This window comes from Pelobates fuscus, chromosome 2 (genome assembly GCF_036172605.1).
Source record: "Pelobates fuscus isolate aPelFus1 chromosome 2, aPelFus1.pri, whole genome shotgun sequence".
Taxonomy (NCBI): Eukaryota; Metazoa; Chordata; class Amphibia; order Anura; family Pelobatidae; genus Pelobates; species Pelobates fuscus.
In genome coordinates this window covers 201,704,502-201,728,129 of record NC_086318.1, presented here as the reverse complement: position 1 = coordinate 201,728,129, position 23,628 = coordinate 201,704,502, and the positions used below count along the sequence as shown (strand labels likewise).

General features: G+C 40.5%; 1 protein-coding gene across 2 annotated transcripts in view; it reads right to left on the bottom strand.

Moving 5' to 3' along the window:
- The window catches only part of UTRN (utrophin), a 583,870-nt gene that overhangs the window by 55,386 nt on the left and 504,856 nt on the right, over nt 1–23,628 (bottom strand). For both annotated transcript variants that reach the window (XM_063443106.1, XM_063443107.1), the window contains one exon: nt 6,811–7,012. In XM_063443106.1, the coding sequence (XP_063299176.1) occupies nt 6,811–7,012 (202 nt within the window). The remainder of the gene's footprint in view (nt 1–6,810; nt 7,013–23,628) is intronic.

Genomic DNA, 23,628 nt, shown 5'->3' with positions numbered 1-23,628 from the left:
TAGGTATACCCCAAATGAAAACTTGCATGCATTTCATTATGATTTTTTTAAATTGGGGTTATATCTAAAAACAGCTTGCAAAAAATCTAAAAACTGTTTTCTTGTCTGCGGCCTTGGGAAGCTCTCCTCTTCTAACCCCGCTCAGAATGTATATGGATGTCCAATTACAGACTTTCCAATACAGTCATTGCAAGGCAGCTGCTCTGAGCAAGTGCCTGCCACTTGATCTTAGCTTCACTAAGCTAATCAAACCAGGAGGTAACATTATCTGTTGTCTGCTTGAAAAGCCAAGGGGTGTAACCAGAATAGTTTATAAAATTGTAAATTTCTATTGAAATCTACACTTTTTCCAAAATGAAAAAACTCACACAAGGCTTTTCAGCAAGTTAAAGTGTTTTAGGGGTCTGGAGTGTCTTCACCCTACTGTGCATGCAATATGGACTAATCCCTACATACATACATGCCCTCAGGGGGATTTTACAGAAGATGTCCACATGTACATGAGGAAGCATGGAGCATCATGGAAAAATGATATTACCCTGGACACAGAAGTGCCTTGGGGGTAAGTTTGTCCAACAAACCTCCTCTGTACTACTCACCTGAGTAACTGCTTCAGGGATTGAAGTGTTATTAAAAAATCCACTTTAAAGGGTAACTACCTTATCAGTTTCCAGTTTTTTTAAGTCTGAAAAATAAAAATAACTGTAGAAATCCAGACCCTTTTTAACCCGCAACTGAGTGATTCCGTCTTAGCACCCCGTCAATAATTGTTATCAATGATGTCCTTTGCGTCTGCCAATCAGCATAGATAAAGCACACAGAGAAGAGGACAATGTTTCTCTCTTTTCTCTTTAAGAGCAAGCTTTTCCCTTATCTGAACTGGGTTATGATGTCATTTGCTAATTGCTTTTAACATAAATGTTTTATTTTATTCAAAATTTAAGCAAATGTTTCAGAAAAAAAATCTAAAATACAAATACAATATTAACAGAAAAACAAGCGAACTATACTCCACATTTAACGTAAATTTTAAAGAAAATAGAGCATATTGTTAAAAAAATAAGTTAAATGCAATTTTCATTTCTATTAAGTTCTATTCAAATGTGAAAATCCCAAGGAGTGACAGTTCCTCTTTAAACTTGTGAGAAATATAAAATATCAAGTAAAACTTAGTAATGCTGAGCTTCTTATACGTGGACAATTTAAAATTTTAAGCAGAGTGCAAGAAAACTTTGTTTAAATGTTTGTTCATTTCCATCAGATATAATGATGGAAAAGGGAAACTGAATATCAGGTTTGTGATATCCCAGCATGTCTTTAATCCATTGATATTTCAGTACCACGTTATCCCAGCATGTCTTTAATATAGTGATTTATGCAACAGAAACTACACCATCACACACAGCAGGGCAGCGTATTACACGATAAGAGGCAAAGAGTGGGTAATATAGCGCATCTTTTGAATAATACAATTCATTAATTTTTCAGCTTTCTCGGTAATTTCATGTTGAAATCATGCTGTTGAAAAATACTTTGATTTCAAAGGAAGAAAAAACATTGAGAATAAGCTATAGGTGATTGGAAACTCTAAAGAGAGAACTCTTCTGATTTTATAAGACTTTTGCAAAATGTGGAAAGACTTTTTTTTTTTTTTTTTTATATCCGCAAAATCGGTTAATTCACCCTAACAAGTTGTAATCTAATGTTTGGCTTGTAATCACCTACTGTGTAGTTGCTGTAAAATACAAGAAATGTAAGGGACTTCAACATTTTGAAATTTTAAGTCATTTAGTTTATGGTGCTTTCATTTGTGAACAAAATAAGTTTGTTTTCTATTCTTACAAGGCAGCATTCAAAACAGTAGTGTACAAAAGTGGGTGGCCAAATTTGCACATCTCTGATTTGGGAGATTCAAGCCCTTGGTTCTCCTGACTTCAGACTGCATATAGAAGCTGTTAGTGTCCTTAGATTTTCCATTAACTGTCAGGGTGACTGGCATGAAAACTAAATTTGTGGTCAAATGAGGTTCTCAGCCGATAACGGTCACCCATCAGTGCTTGTGATAATGCAGATACATCTGCCTGAGCTACAGAGATGGGTCGGGCTGAGGACATCCAGGAACTCTCATTCAGTCTAAAACCAATAAGCAGACTCCATGCACCATAGCAACTTGATTAAAATGAAAAGGTTATGTTTCATTGAGTGCTCTTTTAATTAAGGCAGACATATATAATCAAATTAAACATTCCCTGAGTTGCAAGAAGACTATGCCTAGCTAAGTGTATCTTGACTGCAATCGCTTATCTTTGTCTGTATTGTATGTTGTATTTTATCATATATTCATTATCAGAGCCACATATGTATTTATCACAGATTCTGAAACCGTACTGTATTCAAGCAAATAATTATATGCAGTAGATTTTAACCTGAAATCTCCATTTAGTTGACAAGTCTATGCTTTTCATCAATACTAGGGTCCAAATAAGTTAGCAATTATCATAGAATAGGTAATGTTTTATTTACTGTAGCCTTGCAGAAAGTTTTGAAAAAATTAGTTTTAGAGAACCTCTGCTGTTTTCATTTGATGTTTTTTTACACTGTAAAAGCACTGTAATAAACTCAAAATAAGAAAATCAAATATGACACTTTAAATCTAAACTCTGGAATAATGTTTTCAGGAAAAGGGTTACTCTTCTCTTAAGAGCGTACTGTCTCTACCTTTTGATTTGTATTTAACAAAACACCTACTGTGAGACGGTGCGCTGGGCAGCCATTGAAGAGGGGATTATACAAGCGCAGGTGTCCTAACAGCAGCAATTTCTTCGTGTTTGGTAACAACCAGCAGGGAATACTTTGCAGGAAAAAACAGCTGGCTCACATTTAAGAGATTATATGAACAAGCGTACATTTTTTTTGGCTTCTATATTTTCTATTGACTACATTTGTTTTCACTCACAAACAAACAAAAACTGGGCTTGAGTCTTAACTCTGTTTACAAATCAGATATACATTAGCAGAGCTTGTTATAAATCTATAGATGTACACAATTTACCCAATATCTCCAAAGTTACTACAAAAAAAGCTGGACATAACTGGAGGGAGTCTTACACAACTTATGTTCACACTGCACTCCTGTAGCGTTACACTCCACCAATCAAAGTTACTTTATTTTCCTAATCAAACATTTTCTCATTTAAAACATCTTCCACACGTTAATCCTGCTACATCATACCATTTCAGAACTTTCCACCCTGTCTATATTAAACTCAATTTCCCTAACAAGGTGGACATCTCTAAACATCTTCTGTCCTACCACCCCACCACATCTCCTCATGATCCTATCTTACTTAATATCTTCTAGTATAGTTCTGACCCTTACCCAAATCTCTGATCTGTATCTTTCTCTCCTATTTCTTAAACTACACTTAAAGGGACACTATAGTCACCAGAACAACTGCAGCTTAATGTATTTGTTCTGGTGAGTATAATCATTCCCTTCAGGCTTTTTGCTGTAAACACTGTCTTTTCAGCCTCGGGATACCTCCACTGGCTACTCCTCAGATGGCTACTAGAAGTTCTTCCTGGGGCAGTGCTGCACACTTTAGGTTTAGGTAAGAAAAACTCACCTTTACCTACACCACCAGCAAACGGACCCCCAGCGGCGATGTCACCATTAGGGGTCTTTGCACATTCAGCCAGTTGGTGACAGTGCCGCTTTAAAGGGCAACTACCACTTCACAAATATTTTTTATTATAATAATTATTTCCCACCAAAAACTGTTTCTTTCTTAAAAAACATTATTTGTCCCAAGGTTCATTTATATGACTTAAGTATAATGTCATATATTAAAGGTTTTTTTTTTTTTTCTTCATACTTGACCCAGGACATACTTGAAAACAAGAGAAATCTCAATGTATCCTTCCTGATAAAATATTTTATAAATAAATGTACTTCATTTAAAAAAATCAATTTCCTTCCAATACTTTATGAAAGGATTATTACCGTATATCAAAAAAATATTTTTGAACTTTTGTCCTTAAATTCAAGACCATTATTGCTTATTTTGAATTGCTGATTCCTATCTCTATCTACAGTTACATTGGTATGTGTGGTTATCTATTATGCAGAGGTTTTTGGTTTAGCTTTTTGTTTAACCTTCAATGACACAAAATTACTTGAGGTTTTTGCCTCAATATTTTCAATTTCACAAAAAAGTACTTTTTACTTTTGCAGAATGTCAAGAGAAGATGATTCATTACAATTCATATTGTACTGTGGATACAGCAAGTTTTTTTACCAATACAAAATAATGTTTTCAGTAAATGCATAAGAGTTCAGACGACCTCACAGTAAACACTGGTTAATGTCTTGCCGCAAGACACAGAACAATCGCTGTCAGGATATCAGCGTAATGTGCATCTTCCCTGACAATCACTAAAACTGCCTCACAACACAGTGTCCACATATTCTCTGATCACAAGTTAATTGCATTTTTGGTTTTGGTTACCTGTATGAAAACAGCAGATGCTTTATTAAGGCAATTTGAAATAAGAAGGAGTTTGTCATATCAGTATTGAGTATACATTTCACAAATGTTGGGTTCAAATGAGACATTGTGCTCTTCAACAGAGTTGTTAAACTCTGGACCCTCAGACACTGTCGTACTGCAATTCCAATAGTTCTCTGCCCCTTTATTACATTAAAAGACTTGTGGTTGTTATAGGTCACCAACATTGAGTTTGACAATGATGGTCTACACCAATGGTAGGCAACTTTCGCGACTCCAGATGTTAAGGACTACATCTCTCCAGATGCTCTGCCAGCATTATGGCTGTAGGCGCATTATGAGAAATGCAGTCCAAAACATCTGGAATGCTGTAGGTTGCCTACCCCTGGTCTATACTCTTTGCCACTTCATTCCCTTGTGTGGGAGCTATTTCATTTCTTACCACCTCCGCAAGACATTTCATCATAATCTGGTCCCTAAAGACCTAAATGCCAGCATGGGATGTATTTTTTTTTCTGCAGATCTATACAGCCCTGGCACTGTTTAATAAGACAATAAAGGAACACTGTAATGTTAGGAATACAAAATTGTATTCCTAACACTTTATTATCTTTCTGCCTTTGTTATAACAGAACTTACCACATCATTGGTCCCTAACCCCTTAACGATCACATGACAGTCAATGCTGTCATGCAGTGCAGGGATTTAACGCTCCCTGATGGCGTAGACGTTCATGCAGTCGAAGTACCAGCATGTACTTCTGAAATGGTACTAGATTTTGCCAGCTGCCCAGCTGATCACTGTGTTTATGTCACATCCTGTCCTGTTCTGCAGAGCTGTCTGGCATTGGCTTCTGGTATCCAGTACTATTTTTACATTTCTTGTTTAGTTTTCTTGGTTTTTCTAGTTTTCTATTCTATGTCTGGTTTTATTTTTACTGGGATTTCTGGGTTCATTCCTGTATTCCGTTCCTGGAATTCCCAGTCTCTTGGATTCCTTTAAATGTTTGTTTTATGTTGCCACATCCGTTCCTTTTCCATGATTCCTTTTGTTTCAGTTGGTTCCTGCAGGCAGTTGCTCCAAGTCCTCTGCCCCTTTTTTGCAGGTAAGTGCTGTGTGTGTTTTATTATTGTTTATTTAGTCATGCATATCTAGGTAGATAGGACCCACCGTAATATGGAGTACTTTGATGCAGTGGTGGGCTGCATACATCTTGTCTAAATCTCCAATGTTTTACATATATAGTACTTAGTTATGTCTCCTCTTTTTTGCCTTGCATCTCTGGTCTTGTTTTATTTTGTCTTGTATTCCCAGTTCATGTACAGTCCTGTCCTGCCCTGTTCATGTTTCCCTCATGTCTTGTGTACATGTTCTGGGTTCTGCTTACTGTCCTGCGCCGGTTCTGGGTTCTTCTAGTATTGTCTTGTTTTCTTGTTAGGTGCCTGTCCTTGTCTTGCCTTGTTTCTGTACTGGATACATATCTGCTGCAGAGCCTCCCTATCCAGTTCCTGAGAGGTCTGCATATGATCAAGCTCTTAGCTCTTGGGATCCGCAGTAGCTGCATCAGGGCCCTGGTATGTGGCTGCACAAACGCTGGTGCTCAACACCAGGGGGCGTGTGGTTACCCTGCACCAGGCCCTGATAATCCACTTCCACGCTGAGACTCCTCTCATCATCAGGCACTCAGGGGTCCCGGTCTTCGTACTGTCACCTGTGACAGTTTAGAAGCTACAGTACTATGTGAGCTAGGAAAGCACTCTGCTGATGTCAGTAACGACTTCAGCGGAGAGAATCACTCTGAGGGGGCATTAAGGGTGGGATTAGAGTATGTTTAAGGGCAATATTAGGAATTGGACTATGGCAAGGATTATCTGTAGGATTATAGATAAAATTATGGTTAGGATTAAGGGTGGGATTAAGTGATGGTTTAAGGATATGGGCTAAGAGATTAGGTGATTATATATTATATTAATATTAATATCAATTATACATATTTTATTTTTGTCTGTTTGTTTTTATTTGTTTTTAACTTCTAAAGATTAATTGAAATCCTAGAAAAATAGGGTAATTTTACAATCAGGACTAACTAGTAAATAGTCACAATACTTACATGTATTCAAGTGTAGGTTTTTATTTTCATTTATATCTGGAAATGTACCACTCTTATTAAATAGAAATTTGAATATTTTTTAAAAAATGTCTTATTTTTAAGTAAAATGTAAATAAATATTAAGCTTAGCCGGACCTCTGCCATTTGGGTCCAAAAAAAATTTAAAAAAATGTTTTAAGGAGATTTACTTACGTGTCATAAACATTAAGCAGCCAATTGAGACACATGTCTACGCAGAGAGGTACATTCACCAGTTCCTTGTGTTTCTGTTCCAGCCCATCGTAGATAGTGGTTAGGATGCTTATAACTTCTGGAACTGACAGTAGCTGAGTGTTCTGATTCAGGTCATGCTGTTTGAAAACATTGTGCGTGGTACTTAACTCAAGAAGATCCACTATCAGAATGATAAGAAAAAGGTATGAGAATTAGCATGCAGGACATCACATTTTATATCTACTTTTACCTATAACTATAGATTCCAAATACTAATCTAGGGCACAAATAAGATTAAATATATGGCATAAAAAATTTATCATAAACATTTTTTTCAGTGAGTGGTGTTGAGTTGTCAAGTGATTTACATAATTCAGGTCAACTGACATACTTTGGCTTCAGCTTTGCAAGTGGGTGACAACTTATTATTTATTATAATAGTATTACTAAAATTAACATAAACATTTTTAGTTTCTGATTACAGTTTATGACATAAATGATAATTCATTGTTACAAAACAGCATGTGAAAAATGTACATAGCATTAAGTCATTAAGTAAAATATCCTTGAGACAGACTAATTATACTTGGAAAAAAGAGAACTATGTGAAAAAACAAGATTCTATTAATCTGTTAATATATTTATGGCCTTTTTGGATACACTTTTTAAATGATCTACAGTAGTAACTATTAAACTATTAGGAGGATTTTTGTAGATAAATCATATAAAAGTTTATCCAAAAATTTTAAATTAAGACACATCTGTCTGCCTATCTGTCTGTATATTTGTCTATCCATAGCATACTAAAATATATTAATAACTTGGTTGCAAAGAGTAATCTCCTCACAAAATCACTTAATTATCTTGGGTTGCTGACCAGTGAGTAAAATTTGAGTCTTGGGAATGGGGCTCATCCACTAAGGAGTCTCTCACAAATTTGGATTTAGACTGTGGTCGTATCCAACCATCATCATATTCAGAATCATAGTTTCCAACACTTTAGGTGGGTCATATTGGTCATCCTCATCGATGACAATTTTGAAGCCCCTTGAACCTTGGGGGCAGAAGTCACTTTGGATTTTTTTTTAGCTGAAGCTTTACCATTGCTTTGGCAGGCTTTAGAATTTGCACCTTTCCAGTGTTGTCTGGAGGATCTGGAGAAGAGTCATCTGAGTCTTAAGACTCGTCAGAATGGGTGTGTCTCTGACCCATAGCGGCTTGCATTCATACTTTCTCAGATGGTAATGTATGTATATTACATACACTGTCATTATAGCAGTGACATATCAAGACACAAAATTGTGTAGTAACATAACATTGTGGTATAGTATGTACAATAACAGATAACGTGACTATAATGGAACTAAGCGTGCAGTCACAGATAGCATCCACAGTTCTTTTAAATTAAAGAAAAATACATCAGTGCATTGAATAAGAATAAAAATAATATTATTGGTTTGCATACACGACATGTAGAATGCACTTTTTCAAATAATACTGAAATTAATTTACAAAGGACACAGTTCACATATGACAGTGGTATACTAAAAGGTATAAACATGTGGATTGCCCATATTTCAAATCAAAGGTATGTTGGAAGTCACTGAGGAGACAGACATCTCTGTCCAGGCCCAAATTATAAAAATATTGGAGGAGAGATCAAATAAAGACAAATTATATATATATAGATATAGAGGTAGGGCCTACCCAAGGGATTAATCAGCCTATACCAACATTTAGCATAGTTGGGGGAATTGCACAGATAAAATTGCTGAGCAGCTCAAGGCAATGGAACATGGAGAATGGAACCCCATCAACAGTCCCTGCCAGCTTGCAATTGTCTCTTTGGTCTTGGTCAGGAGTTATTTTGTAAGACATATCTTGATATATATCATATAGTTCACTGTGGTCCTAATTGTAATGTAATGTAATCTATTTTGAGTATCAATATATGACCATAATTTTACACTATCTCCCTTTGTGATTTTTTTTAATCACTGGCAATCTTAAAAAAAGTTGATAAGTGTTTGTTCTGATTTTGCTGATTGACTATAGTAGCCATCTGATTGTTGTATGACTTAAAGGGACACTATAGTCACAAAACCAACTTTAGCTTAATGAGCAATTTTGGTGTATAGATCATGGCTCTGACGTTCACTGCCATTTATAGGTCCAATGGGGCTGAATGTGGACATTTAGTGTGTTTTTTATAACTGGGGTATATTCCCCTTAATTTTTGTCTCAACTCTTTTTCTGTTTTGTATTTTCTTGTATTTGTCTTTTCTTATGTATATACCTGTATACTCCTATTTACATTTTAATTAGGGATATTGATTGTACTGATTGTTGGATTATGAATTGTTATGAAATAATACAATATAAGGATAGGTATGTGTGGACACGCTGTCACACTATTTATTTTATTTTGTTACTTAGAACATAACAAAATTAAGATATTCGGCATTATAATGTACACATTGTCCCTTTCTTTTTTTAACATTCTTTATTAGTCAGTTTTTGTGGATTGCTTCTCACAAATATCACATATAGTATTCAACAGCGGTGGGTGTACACCGTAAAAAGTTGGGGGATACAGAAAAAAGAAGAGGGGTGGGGGAGAGGCAAGTCACAAAAAAGAGACATTATCACCAGAATCACATTTCTGGGTGAGAGCCTTTCATGCCCATCTGGTTTTGGTCGGTCGGCTGGCGATGAAAGCGTATGGAGCTGGTTACCTATCGACCTTTGCCCTTGTTGTTCGTTAGGTGAGGGTAGAAGCTAATGTGGGCTTTGGGGGTGTGGTCACATTGTCACTTTCATAACCCATTGTCACTTTAATTAATTGACTTTGCAATTCAAATTATCATAAGTATAGAATTATTTTCGAATGATTGAATCTTATGTTAATTACATCATTCATTAATCTTTGCACTTTCATTTATAAAATGTTAATCCTGATATAAGACTGATATAGTATATGGTATTAACAACCTGTTTTTTTAGCAGATTAATTCCTTGATCGCTCTTCTCTATTTGTTTATGATTCTGTATTTTGTCATGGTCCTGGCGACCACCAGAGGTCGCAAACAGCGTTTACAGATCCTTTGGTCGAACACACAGCCATCTTTGATCTCTATTATCCATGGCAATCACTGAATGGTGCCTAGTGCCTAGTGGATCGCAATTCCGGTTTCCGCTTCTGGCAGGCATTTCAATATTGGCCGGGATAAGGACGTAATGGCTTGAAGGTTTACAGGTATCCAGGAAGAGAGACAGAACCAATAGGACCAGAGATGGAAAACAACAACCTCGGAACCTCCAATGGACATAGGGATTAGCCCTATTTAAGGGGACTCTTGGGTGGGGATTGTTAGGCTGCTTTTTACGTTTATTGTTATTTGTTTAGATTTTATGGTCTCTGAGGAAGTCCTAGGTTTGGGACAAAACGCGTAAGACCACAATTATTGTTATTTTAATAGCGTTATACAGGTGAGAATTCACCTTTTTATTCACAATAAAGCTGATATCTTTTTATCATCTACCATCTGGAGTCCTGATTTCCAGCAATATCTGAAAACCGAAAAGAGGGATTTATAGCCCCGCAACTACATCAGGGGAGACACTCTTTGTGTGCAATTAACATCTATATCTTGTGAGTGCATTCCTTTACGGCGCACACTTTGTTTTGCTTTTGTTTATTTTCTTTTTAGATTTTACAGCCGTATCCTATTTGTCTTCCGTTTGCATTTTCGCTTAAACAAGATCATTACCTGGGATGTGATCTTAGGGAGGCTGTTCTTTGATTTATTAGATGAGTATATTATATATTTATTATCCACTATTTTCACGACATTGTGGTGATAGCATTGTCTGCTTTTTTGATATTATTCTGTAATGTGTAAGATGAGCTAAATCCTGTTTGAGATTCGCCATAGTTGAAGTCAACTGCTATTAAGTTTTTGTCTGTTCTTTGTGAGTCTTCCTTTATTTTATTAATTTAACAGAATGTAAAATATTGATCCAGGAAGCTATGCAACAACTATCTCCCAATTAAAAGGGATGTATTCCCATCCTGAAAACTGGAAAACAACTAGTTCAAATAATTACCATCTGCTCAATCAATAGCAACGAAACGGATTTGTGAAAGCTTAATTTGATGTATTGTGAGATGTAATTTTCTAGAAAATATTTTTTTTTTTCCAAGCAACATTACTTTCATTTCATTTATATAAAAGAAAATTGTAATTGCATCATTTTTAGATGCCGGTGATGGAAGGCAGTAGACGTGATGACCCTGTCCGTAAAAACTACTGAGCAGATTATTTTTTATTCTACAAATGCCAATGTTCCATATGTTGGTAAAATAATTATAGTTAATTATTTGATGAATATGTGATTGTTAAAAAATTTTTTTCCTTTGGAGAGCATGGGAGATGAAGGATAGATAGAACTATTCAGCTTCAAATGGGTCTCTATTTAGGAAATCACACACTCTACATACCACTTAAGTTAGAGGGAATAATTCAGTATCTGGGAGACACGCTTGAATACCTGGAAGAGTTTGCAATTAAATAAACTGACAGGATGGGCAAAACTTTGTTTCTTGAGAAAGTAAGTCACACATTAGGTTTAGGAAGTGTATATTATAGGAACAAATGCCTTTAAAACTAGAAGATATTCCGAACATTAGACTAGGTTAGCAAGTCTCTTACGCTATACAACACTCACAAAAGCATATACACAAGACACAAAGCATATACACAAAGCATATACACAAGGTTACCACTTATAAGGTGTTTGAGCACAACCTTCCAACTAGTGCACAGAATCAGTTTTATATACACAAGACAGCAGATATAATTGGATAGATGAGATGTTTGAGTATTATGAATGCACAGTAACGCTGTAACTCTATATATCTATAACTTTGCTCTCCTATAATATTGAATTGGGCCGTTTCTAAGTAAAGTTTTGTCTCTAGTAGGAACGATGGTGCTGACTTGGGTGGAGTGCATTAGTAGTACTTATATTGTTATGTATTTACGTGGACAAGGGGATAAAGAAGCTGTCTGATCCGACATTCTTCTCTGGGTCCAATCAGAAATTGTTACACTGGGCAATGGCAGCTCTGAGTCACAGTTATATTTTGTCAGAACCCATAATAGCACCAGTATTTATGATTGGGTACTTCAACTTGACTCTTTTGTATGGCACCCATCCCTGCCGGCCTCTTTCTCCAATATGCAGAAAGTTTTTCAACAAGCTAAAGTGCTTTAGGGGTTAGTAGTGTCCCTTCAATGCTGCTTTTTGAATGCTAATGCTTAACTTTGGCATTATGCGTCAAGTAGTACTCTAGTTGGAACTGAGCATTTAGAAAAAAGCACCACCTAATGATTTATCTGTATTTTTATTTATAACTGAATCACAATTTCAGTCATTAAAATGCTGTACGCAATAGTGGCCATGTTTGGGAACATTTACATTCATATGTAACATTTTCCTATTTAATAAAGTATGTGTGTATGCATGCGCTCCATCTAGTTTCACATTTGCAAAATCAAATTTCTACAATCAATATCAAAAAACACAGCAGACCTCAATGTCATCCAGACCTTTGCGCACAAGGAACTGCAGAAAAAATCGTTTTAAAAAGCAGCTTTCCAGAAATGAACACAGATTCTGTAAGTTCAATTTAGACTTAGAGCAAATAACATCCAAATATTATCTTCTTCAAGACCAATGACATATCAGGGTTGTGACAATAAGAAAGGATTTGACTTATCCTGGTCCTGAAAGAGCTAAGGTGAGCTAACACACATAATTATGTTCCTTCCATATTATGAAGTATAATGATCTCTGGCTCTGTTTTCGCTACCCTTGTTAATTTTAAAGCTGTATTTTTTAGTTAACCATCATCACTAATATCTACATATATGGATATAATTTAGTGACACATGTTGTCCAACCAATACATAAACTTATAAAGCCCACATGTCCCTACAGAAGAAAAGAAATACAAACAACTTTTATAAACTGAATGTAATGAAACAATATTTCACGAATGAAAGTTGAATAGAATGATAATCGCTTGCCATTTAGTGCCCTCTAGAGTTACAACACAGAAGCCTTTGGAACTGTATATATCTTGGTGACATTGGCTGAAAGCATGACTAATACTGTAGGATATTCTAAACTAAAGTCATGAAAGCAGAAAAAGTAAAGCTAATGTCATTCATAATGACAAGTTTTCCAACTAGTATTGAGGTTTCAGCAGAGAACAGAAGCACTTCTCTGGCATACGTTTTATTCACACTGTGTGTGGCTGGGACTCTATCAACCGGGCAGGCTGATTTGGCATTGTGTCAGTACTGAATTAAAATTACAAATGTCACTCTGTTATGGTAATGGGATTTGACAAGTCAGACGGAAGCCATAAATCACTACACCTCTAGAAAGAAAAGCCTTACTAAAAGGTTTGGCAGTAATTGGGGACATAGTATTTGCTTACTTTGAATATATATATATTTAAAAAAAAGAATCACACACACTTTAGCAGTTGTCGTGTTCACTTAGAGAAAGTTACTGGTCATTCTTTTTTTCTACTAAAGAATAAATTAAATCACAATGCTTTAAATAATTAAGTCCACAAAAGATTGCAGACCTAAAAACGTGTTACGGGTATTAGAAAATAGTATGCATACCTACCTATGCTTTTAATGTACATTTCCTTCATTTTATGGGTACCTTTATTTTATGCGTATAACCATAGGCGGCTTGTTCTGAGAAATTTTAGATGAATTACTAATAGCTTTTTATAAAACTAAAATGCAATTTATAACAAGAACAATGTATCTTATTTACACATACTGAATATTATATACATATACATACATACACAGCAATGAATTTACCGAGAGGCTTAAAGGGCATTTGCCTTGGGTGGCACTATCCAGGGGGCAGCAAAAACCTCCTAAATGTCCAGGCAAATGCATTGTTATCCCTTGTTTTGGTGGCTGGTGGCATATGTCAGATTGTGTGTGCGTATGTCAGTGTGTGTGTCTGTCATGAACTACACTGCATCCACTTATTACACTTCACTCATCCTTGTGGGCAGTCTTCTGGGTGGACTCTGTGGGTGGACTTTGGGCGAGCCCCAGGGGCCCAGGCTTTCAGTAGTGTAAGGGGTCCAACATTTCTGATGGCAGTCCTGGCCACAATTAACAATATTGCTTAAAGGTTATCATGATGGTTGGAAGGTTTCAGCCAGTACATTTTCTAAAACATGTATTTTGTAAATTTTGTTTATGATGTACGTAAATACAGGGTAAATGTTGCTAAAAAAAAATAAAAATCTGACTATCAAAAAAAACAATCACAACAGACATGACTTTGGTTCAGTTTTTGAGCAATTTTCTGTATCCAATCCTGACATCGAAGCATACTTTAAGCAATAGATTCTAATGAGTTACATCTCGATTTATAGCAGAAAACTGACCAGAAATTGTAACCAAGACTTGGGTTCAGAAAAGGCCTATATTTCATCCACCGGATTACTGTGAAAGGACCAAAGGTGAGCTATACTAGCCTTATATGATGGCAAAAAGAATTGGAAGAGACAGTCATAAATAGCTTTCCTTTGCAAGACCAATTTAATAGGCCACATGAGGCTGAGCCAGGAGAAATAATATCTACAATCCTCACAGAGTTAAATGAAGTTAGATTTCACAAGCTTGTGCGCCAGAGGTAGGAAAATGTCTAATTTACATGAATCTGTGTTTAACATTATGGTAGAGCCTCATGAGCAATAATCCGCACATTGCATTAAATGTTAAGCCTTTTGCATCGACGCCATTTTTCTGTGCTGAGAAAGATTTAATTTTTTCATTTTAAAAGCTATTTTTTTGTTGTTAGTGAATTTTATAACATACACTTATTTCTTCTTCGAACCAGGGTGAGACAAGCCATATTCATTTTACAAACATAAAAAGCTTACATTTATGCTATAGAATCACCATATGGTCTTAAATTGTGCTTTCCTATGCACCTCCTAAGTGGATTTAAACAACCAAGGGTAAGTTGTTTCTCTGTTTAAACACAGTTAATCACATTATCATTATTACTATTAGCATTTATATGAAATAAGAAATTCTGCAGTGCTTTACAATTATAAAATGGGGATATTTGACAATAAGTAATTACATACGGGATATAACACAGACAAGAGATGAAGAAGGCCTCCACAGTCTCATCTGGCCACCCAACATGACCTAGCTTATTGCTCGACTGATAAGTGCTAGAAAAGGAAATAGCACATTTTAATCTCAGAATCCACAACATTAATGAGATTATACAATTAGACAAGAGACAGTATTTAGCACCTAACTACATTATTACACTATCAGCCAGAGAGAAACAGTATTCATATGAACAATATGAGCTAATCAATTAACAAAGCACTCTCAAATTAGTGAATTTTATGATGTGCTCTCACATAAATGTATGGCAAATCATGCTTTTCTAATACTGTCACAAAGAAATGGGAAAATCAAACAATATCAAGGACACAAGTATGTAGGCAACTTGACCATAAAAAGAAACAACCTATTTTCTGGCAATGTCAAAGGCTTAACTAATATATTAGGGAGCTCCGCAACTTTTCCATGGGACAATCAGCCAAAACGAGTGGTGCCGACCTCATAAACTGGCTACTCACCCTACTCCACCTAGACGGTAACACCAACGCGCCATATGCCGTTCTTTCAAGCGGCCAAAACGCCCAGGAAAAAAAGAAAAACCGGGGCCTGCTACAAAGCCCAAAGCCTGGACCTGACGGCTCTGTTTGGCGCCTACACCCCGCCGGACATAGCTGGAGGGGAGCCGACACAGCCGGATACGGCACCCGCTGAGATGGGACGTAAGTCCCAAAAATCACCCCCACATACCCCAGCAGGGGCCAGGAACATAGAGACAATGCTCCAACGGCAGCCACCAGCTAAAATGGCGCCGGCCGGGACAAGCAAGGCCGCAGACACGCCGGAGGGCACCCCATCAACCACAGCACACCCACAGCATGTCCTGCCGCAAAATGGACTTACCACAATCCCTGCAGGGGATAACTCAGCTCCAGTCACCCAAAGGGACTTCCACAATCTGGTGGGAGAAATTAAACACCTCCTAGCAGCAAACGTGGCAGCCATACAGGCAGATGTGCAGAAAGTCAGGGACAAAGTGCAAACAGCAGAGGGGGATATTGCCGACCTGAAACAAGGTATGAACACAATACATGAAACCATCCAACACATACATATCATGCAACAGGCCCTCTCCCTGCACCAAGCCGCACTGGATGATAGGTCCCGAAAAAACCACCTTAAGATAAGGGGCATCCCAGACTTGGTAACCCCAGACGAACTCCCCCACTACATAAGACGACTGGTTGCCACCATCCTACCGGCTGCACAAGCTAAAAAAGTAGCCCTGGACGGGACATACCGCCTACCGAAACCCAGCAGAGCTCCAGCAACGGCTCAACAGGACGCCATAGTGCGTTTCTCTAACTCCTACGACAAAATTGCCGTCTGGCCGGCGCTGCGGGGCAAGACACCACTCATCTTTGAAGGCGACACCCTCACTTTCTACCAGGACCTCACGAGGTGCACCCTACAGTGGCGGAGCTCCCTCCAACCTCTCACAAGCCAGTTGAGAACTGCTGGCATCAAATACCGCTGGATGTCCCCCAGGACACTGGTAGTGAACCATAAAGGGACGGTACATAGACTATCGTCAATGGAAGACGCCTCAACCCTCCTCACGGCACTCGGCTTGCCAACGCAGGCACCGACAGATGGTGGACTGCCAACTACTCGCAGACGGAACCCATCCAGAGTGACCCCGTTTGAACCCACTGCCAACGCAGCCGTACACACAGGGACTTGAAACCTGCTTGCCTAAAAGTTAAACCAGGACTTTCTGTTTTGTTTTGTTGTTACTCACAGTTATTTTATATTTGTACACACGATATACATACGAGAGGCCTCTTAGTAAGACCTCACGCACCTAACACTTTAAAGCCCAGAGACAGGGCAGGCGACTGGCGTCACACCGGCCAGCTCTCCCCCCCCCCCCCCCCCGCCACCCCCTTGGTTAGGGGTAACACCTTAGGAGGGCAAACCCGCTCAACAACCATGAATCACGTAGCAATACGATGGCTCCGCAAAGAAATGCCCGACCCGATCCATAGTTAACGCCTCTCCAGATCACCTATCACTCATCTCAATACCACAAACACGCTCACGAAAAAAAAAAAAGTGCAAAGTCTTAACTATGTTGTTTTCTATTCAGCTAAAAATGTGCAAAGTTTTAGCCACAACGACGCTTATCTACTATAACTAAAAATGTGCAAAGGCTTAGCTCAGTCAAAGTTTGTGTTCTACTTAACTAAAAATGTGCAAAGTCTTAACTATGCCAAAGTTTATTGTCTATTTACCTCAAAATGTGCAAAATATTAGTGATGCCAAAGATTGTTTCTGTATTGCTCGCACTCGCTATTGTGGCGCTGCAAGCACGTTTGTATTCATTTGCACTAACAAAAATAAAGAATAAAAAAAAAAAAAAACAAAAAAAAACTAATATATTAGACCCTATCCTCCAAACATGCCATTTACAACCTTGCTTTAACACTCTGAATACACTTGCTAAATTATCACAATGTGATGGAAAATAAATACACTTTCAAAAGATATATCTAAAGAAGTTGCAATTAAAGTCTTTTGGAAATGTTGCAAATACTTTGAAAATATATTTTTTTCTAACTGATGGTGATCATTTGAAAAGCTTTTCTGAAAAAATCAATTTGTGATATGTCATGGTCACATCCAGAAACCTTTGGCTCATGGTTTACTCATGGCGTACTGTAAAATATTATTTTTCACATATAAACAGGGAGTGGATTTACTTTAATACTAATTCTGTCTACATATAAACAGGGAGTGGATTTACTTTAATACTAATTCTGTCTACATATAATTATTTGTAAGGGTTAAGGGAGGTATAATTAAATGTGTCATTGCTACAAGTAGGACCCCAGCCCAATGTCATTAATGTTTGTATTCATGTACCCAACTATAATGTAATGCAGCTGGAATCCATTGGAAATAATGTTCTAGGTAAACACAGGAAGACAGAACAGAAACAAGTAGAGTCTGGGAATTGAAGAGATTTAGGCCATATTACTTAGATGATTGAGCATCAGTGACCTGGCCAACAATGTGGATAGATAGATGCCCCCAAGCTGGAGGAATATTGGACAGTGGTAACTCAAGCATACTGGATAGCTGACTCTAACAGGTGAACATGAGCCAGAAAAGTTGAAATATTGTCCACTGAAGTAGGCATAACGATCAGGTACTAAATGGAAATGGCATCAGTTTAAAGAACTAGTACCATAAACATAAGTAAGCTATATTGAATAAAAAACAACAGGAGTCAGGAATGCAGGAAACATTGTAATCCAAAGAAAGTTAGCAGAAACCAGCTAGAAACACAAGCAACTGGGTTACTGGTGCTGAAGCTCTAGGTGCTAAAGGCTTTGGCAGTGCATAAAACCATATTTATCTGACCTTTGGCCTGATTAGCAAAAGAACAGAAAAGCTAATTAAAATGTTATAATTAGGCTCTCAGCTGAAAATCCAACACTGTCTGGAACAAATCCACAAGAACTAGGAATGCTAGAACACTGTGCACTGATGTATAAAAAACAAGAGATAGTTAGAGCAGTGGTATATCTAGCAGGGGTTATGATATACACTAAATTTGGTTAAGTTGGGATTGGCACAATAAACTAGTTTGGACTCTGTTAGCCAAGTTGACACAGTTGTAATTGGTTATTCTTTTGTGTAAAACCTACTGAGATTGTTATTATGGAGTTGCAGCATTTAATGCATTTGTCAGATGTCATGGTTCCTGCGCCCTCTGGATGCCTATATAGGCATACTAATGATGTGCAAAAAAAAACCAACAGGGTGTCAGCGCAATAGGATATAAAGCATACAGTATGGCAGCACTCCAAACCAGTGTTACAGAAGTACACACAGATTAAAGAACAGATATTTACCAAAAAAGCGCGCTAAACTGATCTGTAAATAGAAAATGACAACAAATAGTGCAGATCATCTAAACAGGGTCCAAATATGTAAAAGGGGGATGTGGGGGAAAAACTCACATTTACCAGAGCCCTATCACCCCAGGCTCTGGGTTTGCAATGCTCCACTTGAGAGGGAAAATTCCCACACTGATTAAGCTCCAAGCTCACTGGAAACCGATAAAGCTGTGCAATATAGGACAGAGAGAGGCAGGACCTCCAATTGAATAGTATCAAAGACAATTTATTAAAAATAAATGGTTAAAAACTCTTACTTTGCGTGTGGTGGGTTATGCTAACATAGCTACCCACATAAAAGCATGTAAACAGCAAATACAGCAAATATATAGGTTGTCAGAGGAAGCCTGTGGAGGCGGGCGAAACGCGTCACACACACGTCACGAGAGAGGCGGACCCGGAAGTGATCACGTGATCGGGACGGACGAAACCAGGAAGTGATTCTGTATTTCCTGTTTACATGCTTTTATGTGGGTAGCTATGTTAGCATAACCCACCACTCGCAAAGTAAGAGTTTTTAACCATTTATTTTTAATAAATTGTCTTTGATACTATTCAATTGGAGGTCCTGCCTCTCTCTGTCCTATATTGCACAGCTTTATCGGTTTCCAGTGAGCTTGGAGCTTAATCAGTGTGGGAATTTTCCCTCTCAAGTGGAGCATTGCAAACCCAGAGCCTGGGGTGATAGGGCTCTGGTAAATGTGAGTTTTTTCCCCACATCCCCCTTTTACATATTTGGACCCTGTTTAGATGATCTGCACTATTTGTTGTCACTTTCTATTTACAGATCAGTTTAGCGCGCTTTTTTGGTAAATATCTATACTAATGATGTGCGCCATTCTGGAGTCAACATTAAAGCGGCACTGTCATGCCGAACTTACCTTTCCTCAATCTCTTCCTCTTCTCCCCCTCTCTCGGGATCTGTTATTCTTTTCTTCCTGTCTCCTTTAGTTTTCTTTAAAACCATAAGACAAAGTAGGGACTCTTTGTCTTATGGGATTCCTCCGCTTGACCAGCTCTGACCAGCGGAGGAGCAAAGTGTGCTTCATTTCCGCTGGTCAGAGCAATTTTCCCATGATCCCTAGCTTTCCTCCCTGTTCCCACAATGCTTCCTGTCAGTATTGCCAAACGTCCTGTCACTTAGACAGAACGCCGGCAAAACTGCCGAATTGCATCCTAACAGAATTCTCCATTGGTGTTAGGATGCAATTCGGTACTTTGTTTGTATCGGAATTTCATTCTAATGAATGAAACTCCGATCCTATTCATTGCCGTGGCTGCATCTTGCAGCCGCTTAGTAGATAACTCCCTAATTCCCACGGTATCAGGGAGCTATCTACTAAAAGGCTGAAAGACCTGAATTGGTCTTTCAGCCAACTTTACTAATACTAAGTAAAGATTACTTAGTATTAGTAAATAATATGCCCCTACTCGCTATACCGCGAGTAGGGGCATGTCTAGTAAGCAGTGAGCAGCCTGTGGCTGCTCACTGTAAAAAACAAAAAACAAAAAAAACAATAAACACCCCCCCTCCCCTGCGCGGGGTTAAAGATTGGGGGGGGGACCTACTGCCCCCCCCCCCCGGCCCCCACCCCTGCGCGGTGGGTGGGGGCCCTAATAAAACAATAAGGGGGGGGGGACCTACTGCCCCCCCCCCGGCCCCCACCCCTGCGCGGTGGGTGGGGGCCTTAATAAAACAATAAGGGGGGGGGGACCTACTGTCCTCCCCCCCCGGCCCCCACCCCTGAGCGGTGGGTGGGGGCCCTAATAAAACAATAAGGGGGGGGGACCTACTGTCCTCCCCCCCGGCCCCCACCCCTGAGCGGTGGGTGGGGGCCCTAATAAAACAATAAGGGGGGGGACCTACTGTCCCCCCCCCCGGCCCCCACCCCTGAGCGGTGGGTGGGGGCCCTAATAAAACAATAAGGGGGGGGACCTATTGTCCTCCCCCCCGGCCCCCACCCCTGAGCGGTGGGTGGGGGCCCTAATAAAAACAATAAGGGGGGGGGACCTATTGTCCTCCCCCCCTGGCCCCCACCCCTGCGCGGTGGGTGGGGGCCCTAATAAAAACAATAAGGGGGGGGGGACCTACTGTCCTCCCCCCCGGCCCCCACCCCTGAGCGGTGGGTGGGGGCCCTAATAAAACAATAAGGGGGGGGGACCTACTGTCCTCCCCCCCTAGCCCCCACCCCTGCGCGGTGGGTGGGGGCCCTAAATGAACCCCCCCCCCATCAAGGTGACTAGGGGTCCCAAGCCCCTAGTCACCCCCCACCCAAAACATTCTATCCCCTACCTACCCCCCTCACCCTAAAAATAGTGAGGGGGGAATAAAATAACTAACCTGTAAAAAAAAATAAATTAAACTTACCATTTGACGTCTTCTTTTTTCTAAATTCTTCTTACTTCAGCCCCCCAAAAGGCCAAATAAAAATCCATAAACCCGTCGCACTTTTAAAAAAAAAACAAAAAAAACCGAGCGCAAACAAAAATTAATCCATCTTCACCCATGGAGGGCACGCCGTGTACTGAGCTCCGCAGGGCGGGTCAAGGCTTATAAAGCCTTGCCCCGCCCTGCAATTAGGCTTAGAACACAATGATTGGTTGGTTTAAGCCAATCACAGTGCTCTGTGTCATTTTACAAGCGTGGGAAAATTCCAAAGAACTTTCCCACGCTTGTAAAATGACACAGAGCACTGTGATTGGATGGATTTCAAACCATCCAATCACAGTGCTCTGTGTCATTTTACAAGCGTGGGAAAGTTCTTTGGAATTTTCCCACGCTTGTAAAATGACACAGAGCACTGTGATTGGATGGCTTGAAAACCATCCAATCACAGTGATCTGTCATTTTACACAGCGTGGGAAAGTTCTTTTGAATTTTCCCACGCTGTGTAAAATGACACAGAGCACTCTGATTGGTTTAAACCAACCAATCATTGTGTTCTAAGCCTAATTGCAGGGCGGGGCAAGGCTTTATAAGCCTTGACCCGCCCTGCGGAGCTCAGTACGCGGCGTGCCCTCCATGGGTGAAGATGGATTAATTTTTGTTTGCGCTCGGTTTTTTTTTTTTTTTTTTTTTTAAAGTGCGACGGGTTTATGGATTTTTATTTGGCCTTTTGGGGGGCTGAAGTAAGAAGAATTTAGAAAAAAGAAGACGTCAAATGGTAAGTTTATTTTTTTTTTTTTTACAGGTTAGTTATTTTATTCCCCCCTCACTATTTTTAGGGTGAGGGGGGTAGGTAGGGGATAGAATGTTTTGGGTGGGGGGTGACTAGGGGCTTGGGACCCCTAGTCACCTTGATGGGGGGGGGTCCATTTAGGGCCCCCACCCACCGCGCAAGGGTGGGGGCCAGGGGGGGAGGACAGTAGGTCCCCCCCCCTTATTGTTTTATTAGGGCCCCCACCCACCGCGCAGGGGTGGGGGCCAGGGGGGGAGGACAGTAGGTCCCCCCCCCTTATTGTTTTATTAGGGCCCCCACCCACCGCTCAGGGGTGGGGGCCAGGGGGGGAGGACAATAGGTCCCCCCCCCTTATTGTTTTATTAGGGCCCCAACCCACCAAGCAGGGGTGGGGGCCAGGGGGGGAGGACAATAGGTCCCCCCCCTTATTGTTTTTATTAGGGCCCCCACCCACCGCGCAGGGGTGGGGGCCGGGGGGGGACAGTAGGTCCCCCCCCTTATTGTTTTATTAGGGCCCCCACCCACCGCTCAGGGGTGGGGGCCGGGGGGGAGGACAGTAGGTCCCCCCCCCTTATTGTTTTATTAGGGCCCCCACCCACCGCTCAGGGGTGGGGGCCAGGGGGGAGGACAATAGGTCCCCCCCCCTTATTGTTTTTATTAGGGCCCCCACCCACCGCGCAGGGGTGGGGGCCAGGGGGGGGGACAGTAGGTCCCCCCCCTTATTGTTTTATTAGGGCCCCCACCCACCGCGCAGGGGTGGGGGCCAGGGCGGGAGGACAATAGGTCCCCCCCCCCTTATTGTTTTATTAGGGCCCCCACCCACCGCGCAGGGGTGGGGGCCAGGGGGGGAGGACAATAGGTCCCCCCCTCTTATTGTTTTATTAGGGCCCCCACCCACCGCTCAGGGGTGGGGGCCGGGGGGGAGGACAGAAGGTCCCCCCCCCCTTATTGTTAGGGCCCCCACCCACCGCGCAGGGGTGGGGGCCGGGGGGGGACAGTAGGTCTCCCCCCTTATTGTTTTATTAGGGCCCCCACCCACCGCTCAGGGGTGGGGGCCGGGGGGGAGGACAGTAGGTCCCCCCCCCTTATTGTTTTATTAGGGCCCCCACCCACCGCTCAGGGGTGGGGGCCAGGGGGGAGGACAATAGGTCCCCCCCCCTTATTGTTTTTATTAGGGCCCCCACCCACCGCGCAGGGGTGGGGGCCAGGGGGGGGGACAGTAGGTCCCCCCCCTTATTGTTTTATTAGGGCCCCCACCCACCGCGCAGGGGTGGGGGCCAGGGCGGGAGGACAATAGGTCCCCCCCCCTTATTGTTTTATTAGGGCCCCCACCCACCGCGCAGGGGTGGGGGCCAGGGGGGGAGGACAATAGGTCCCCCCCCCTTATTGTTTTATTAGGGCCCCCACCCACCGCGCAGGGGTGGGGGCCAGGGGGGGAGGACCATAGGTCCCCCCCCTTAT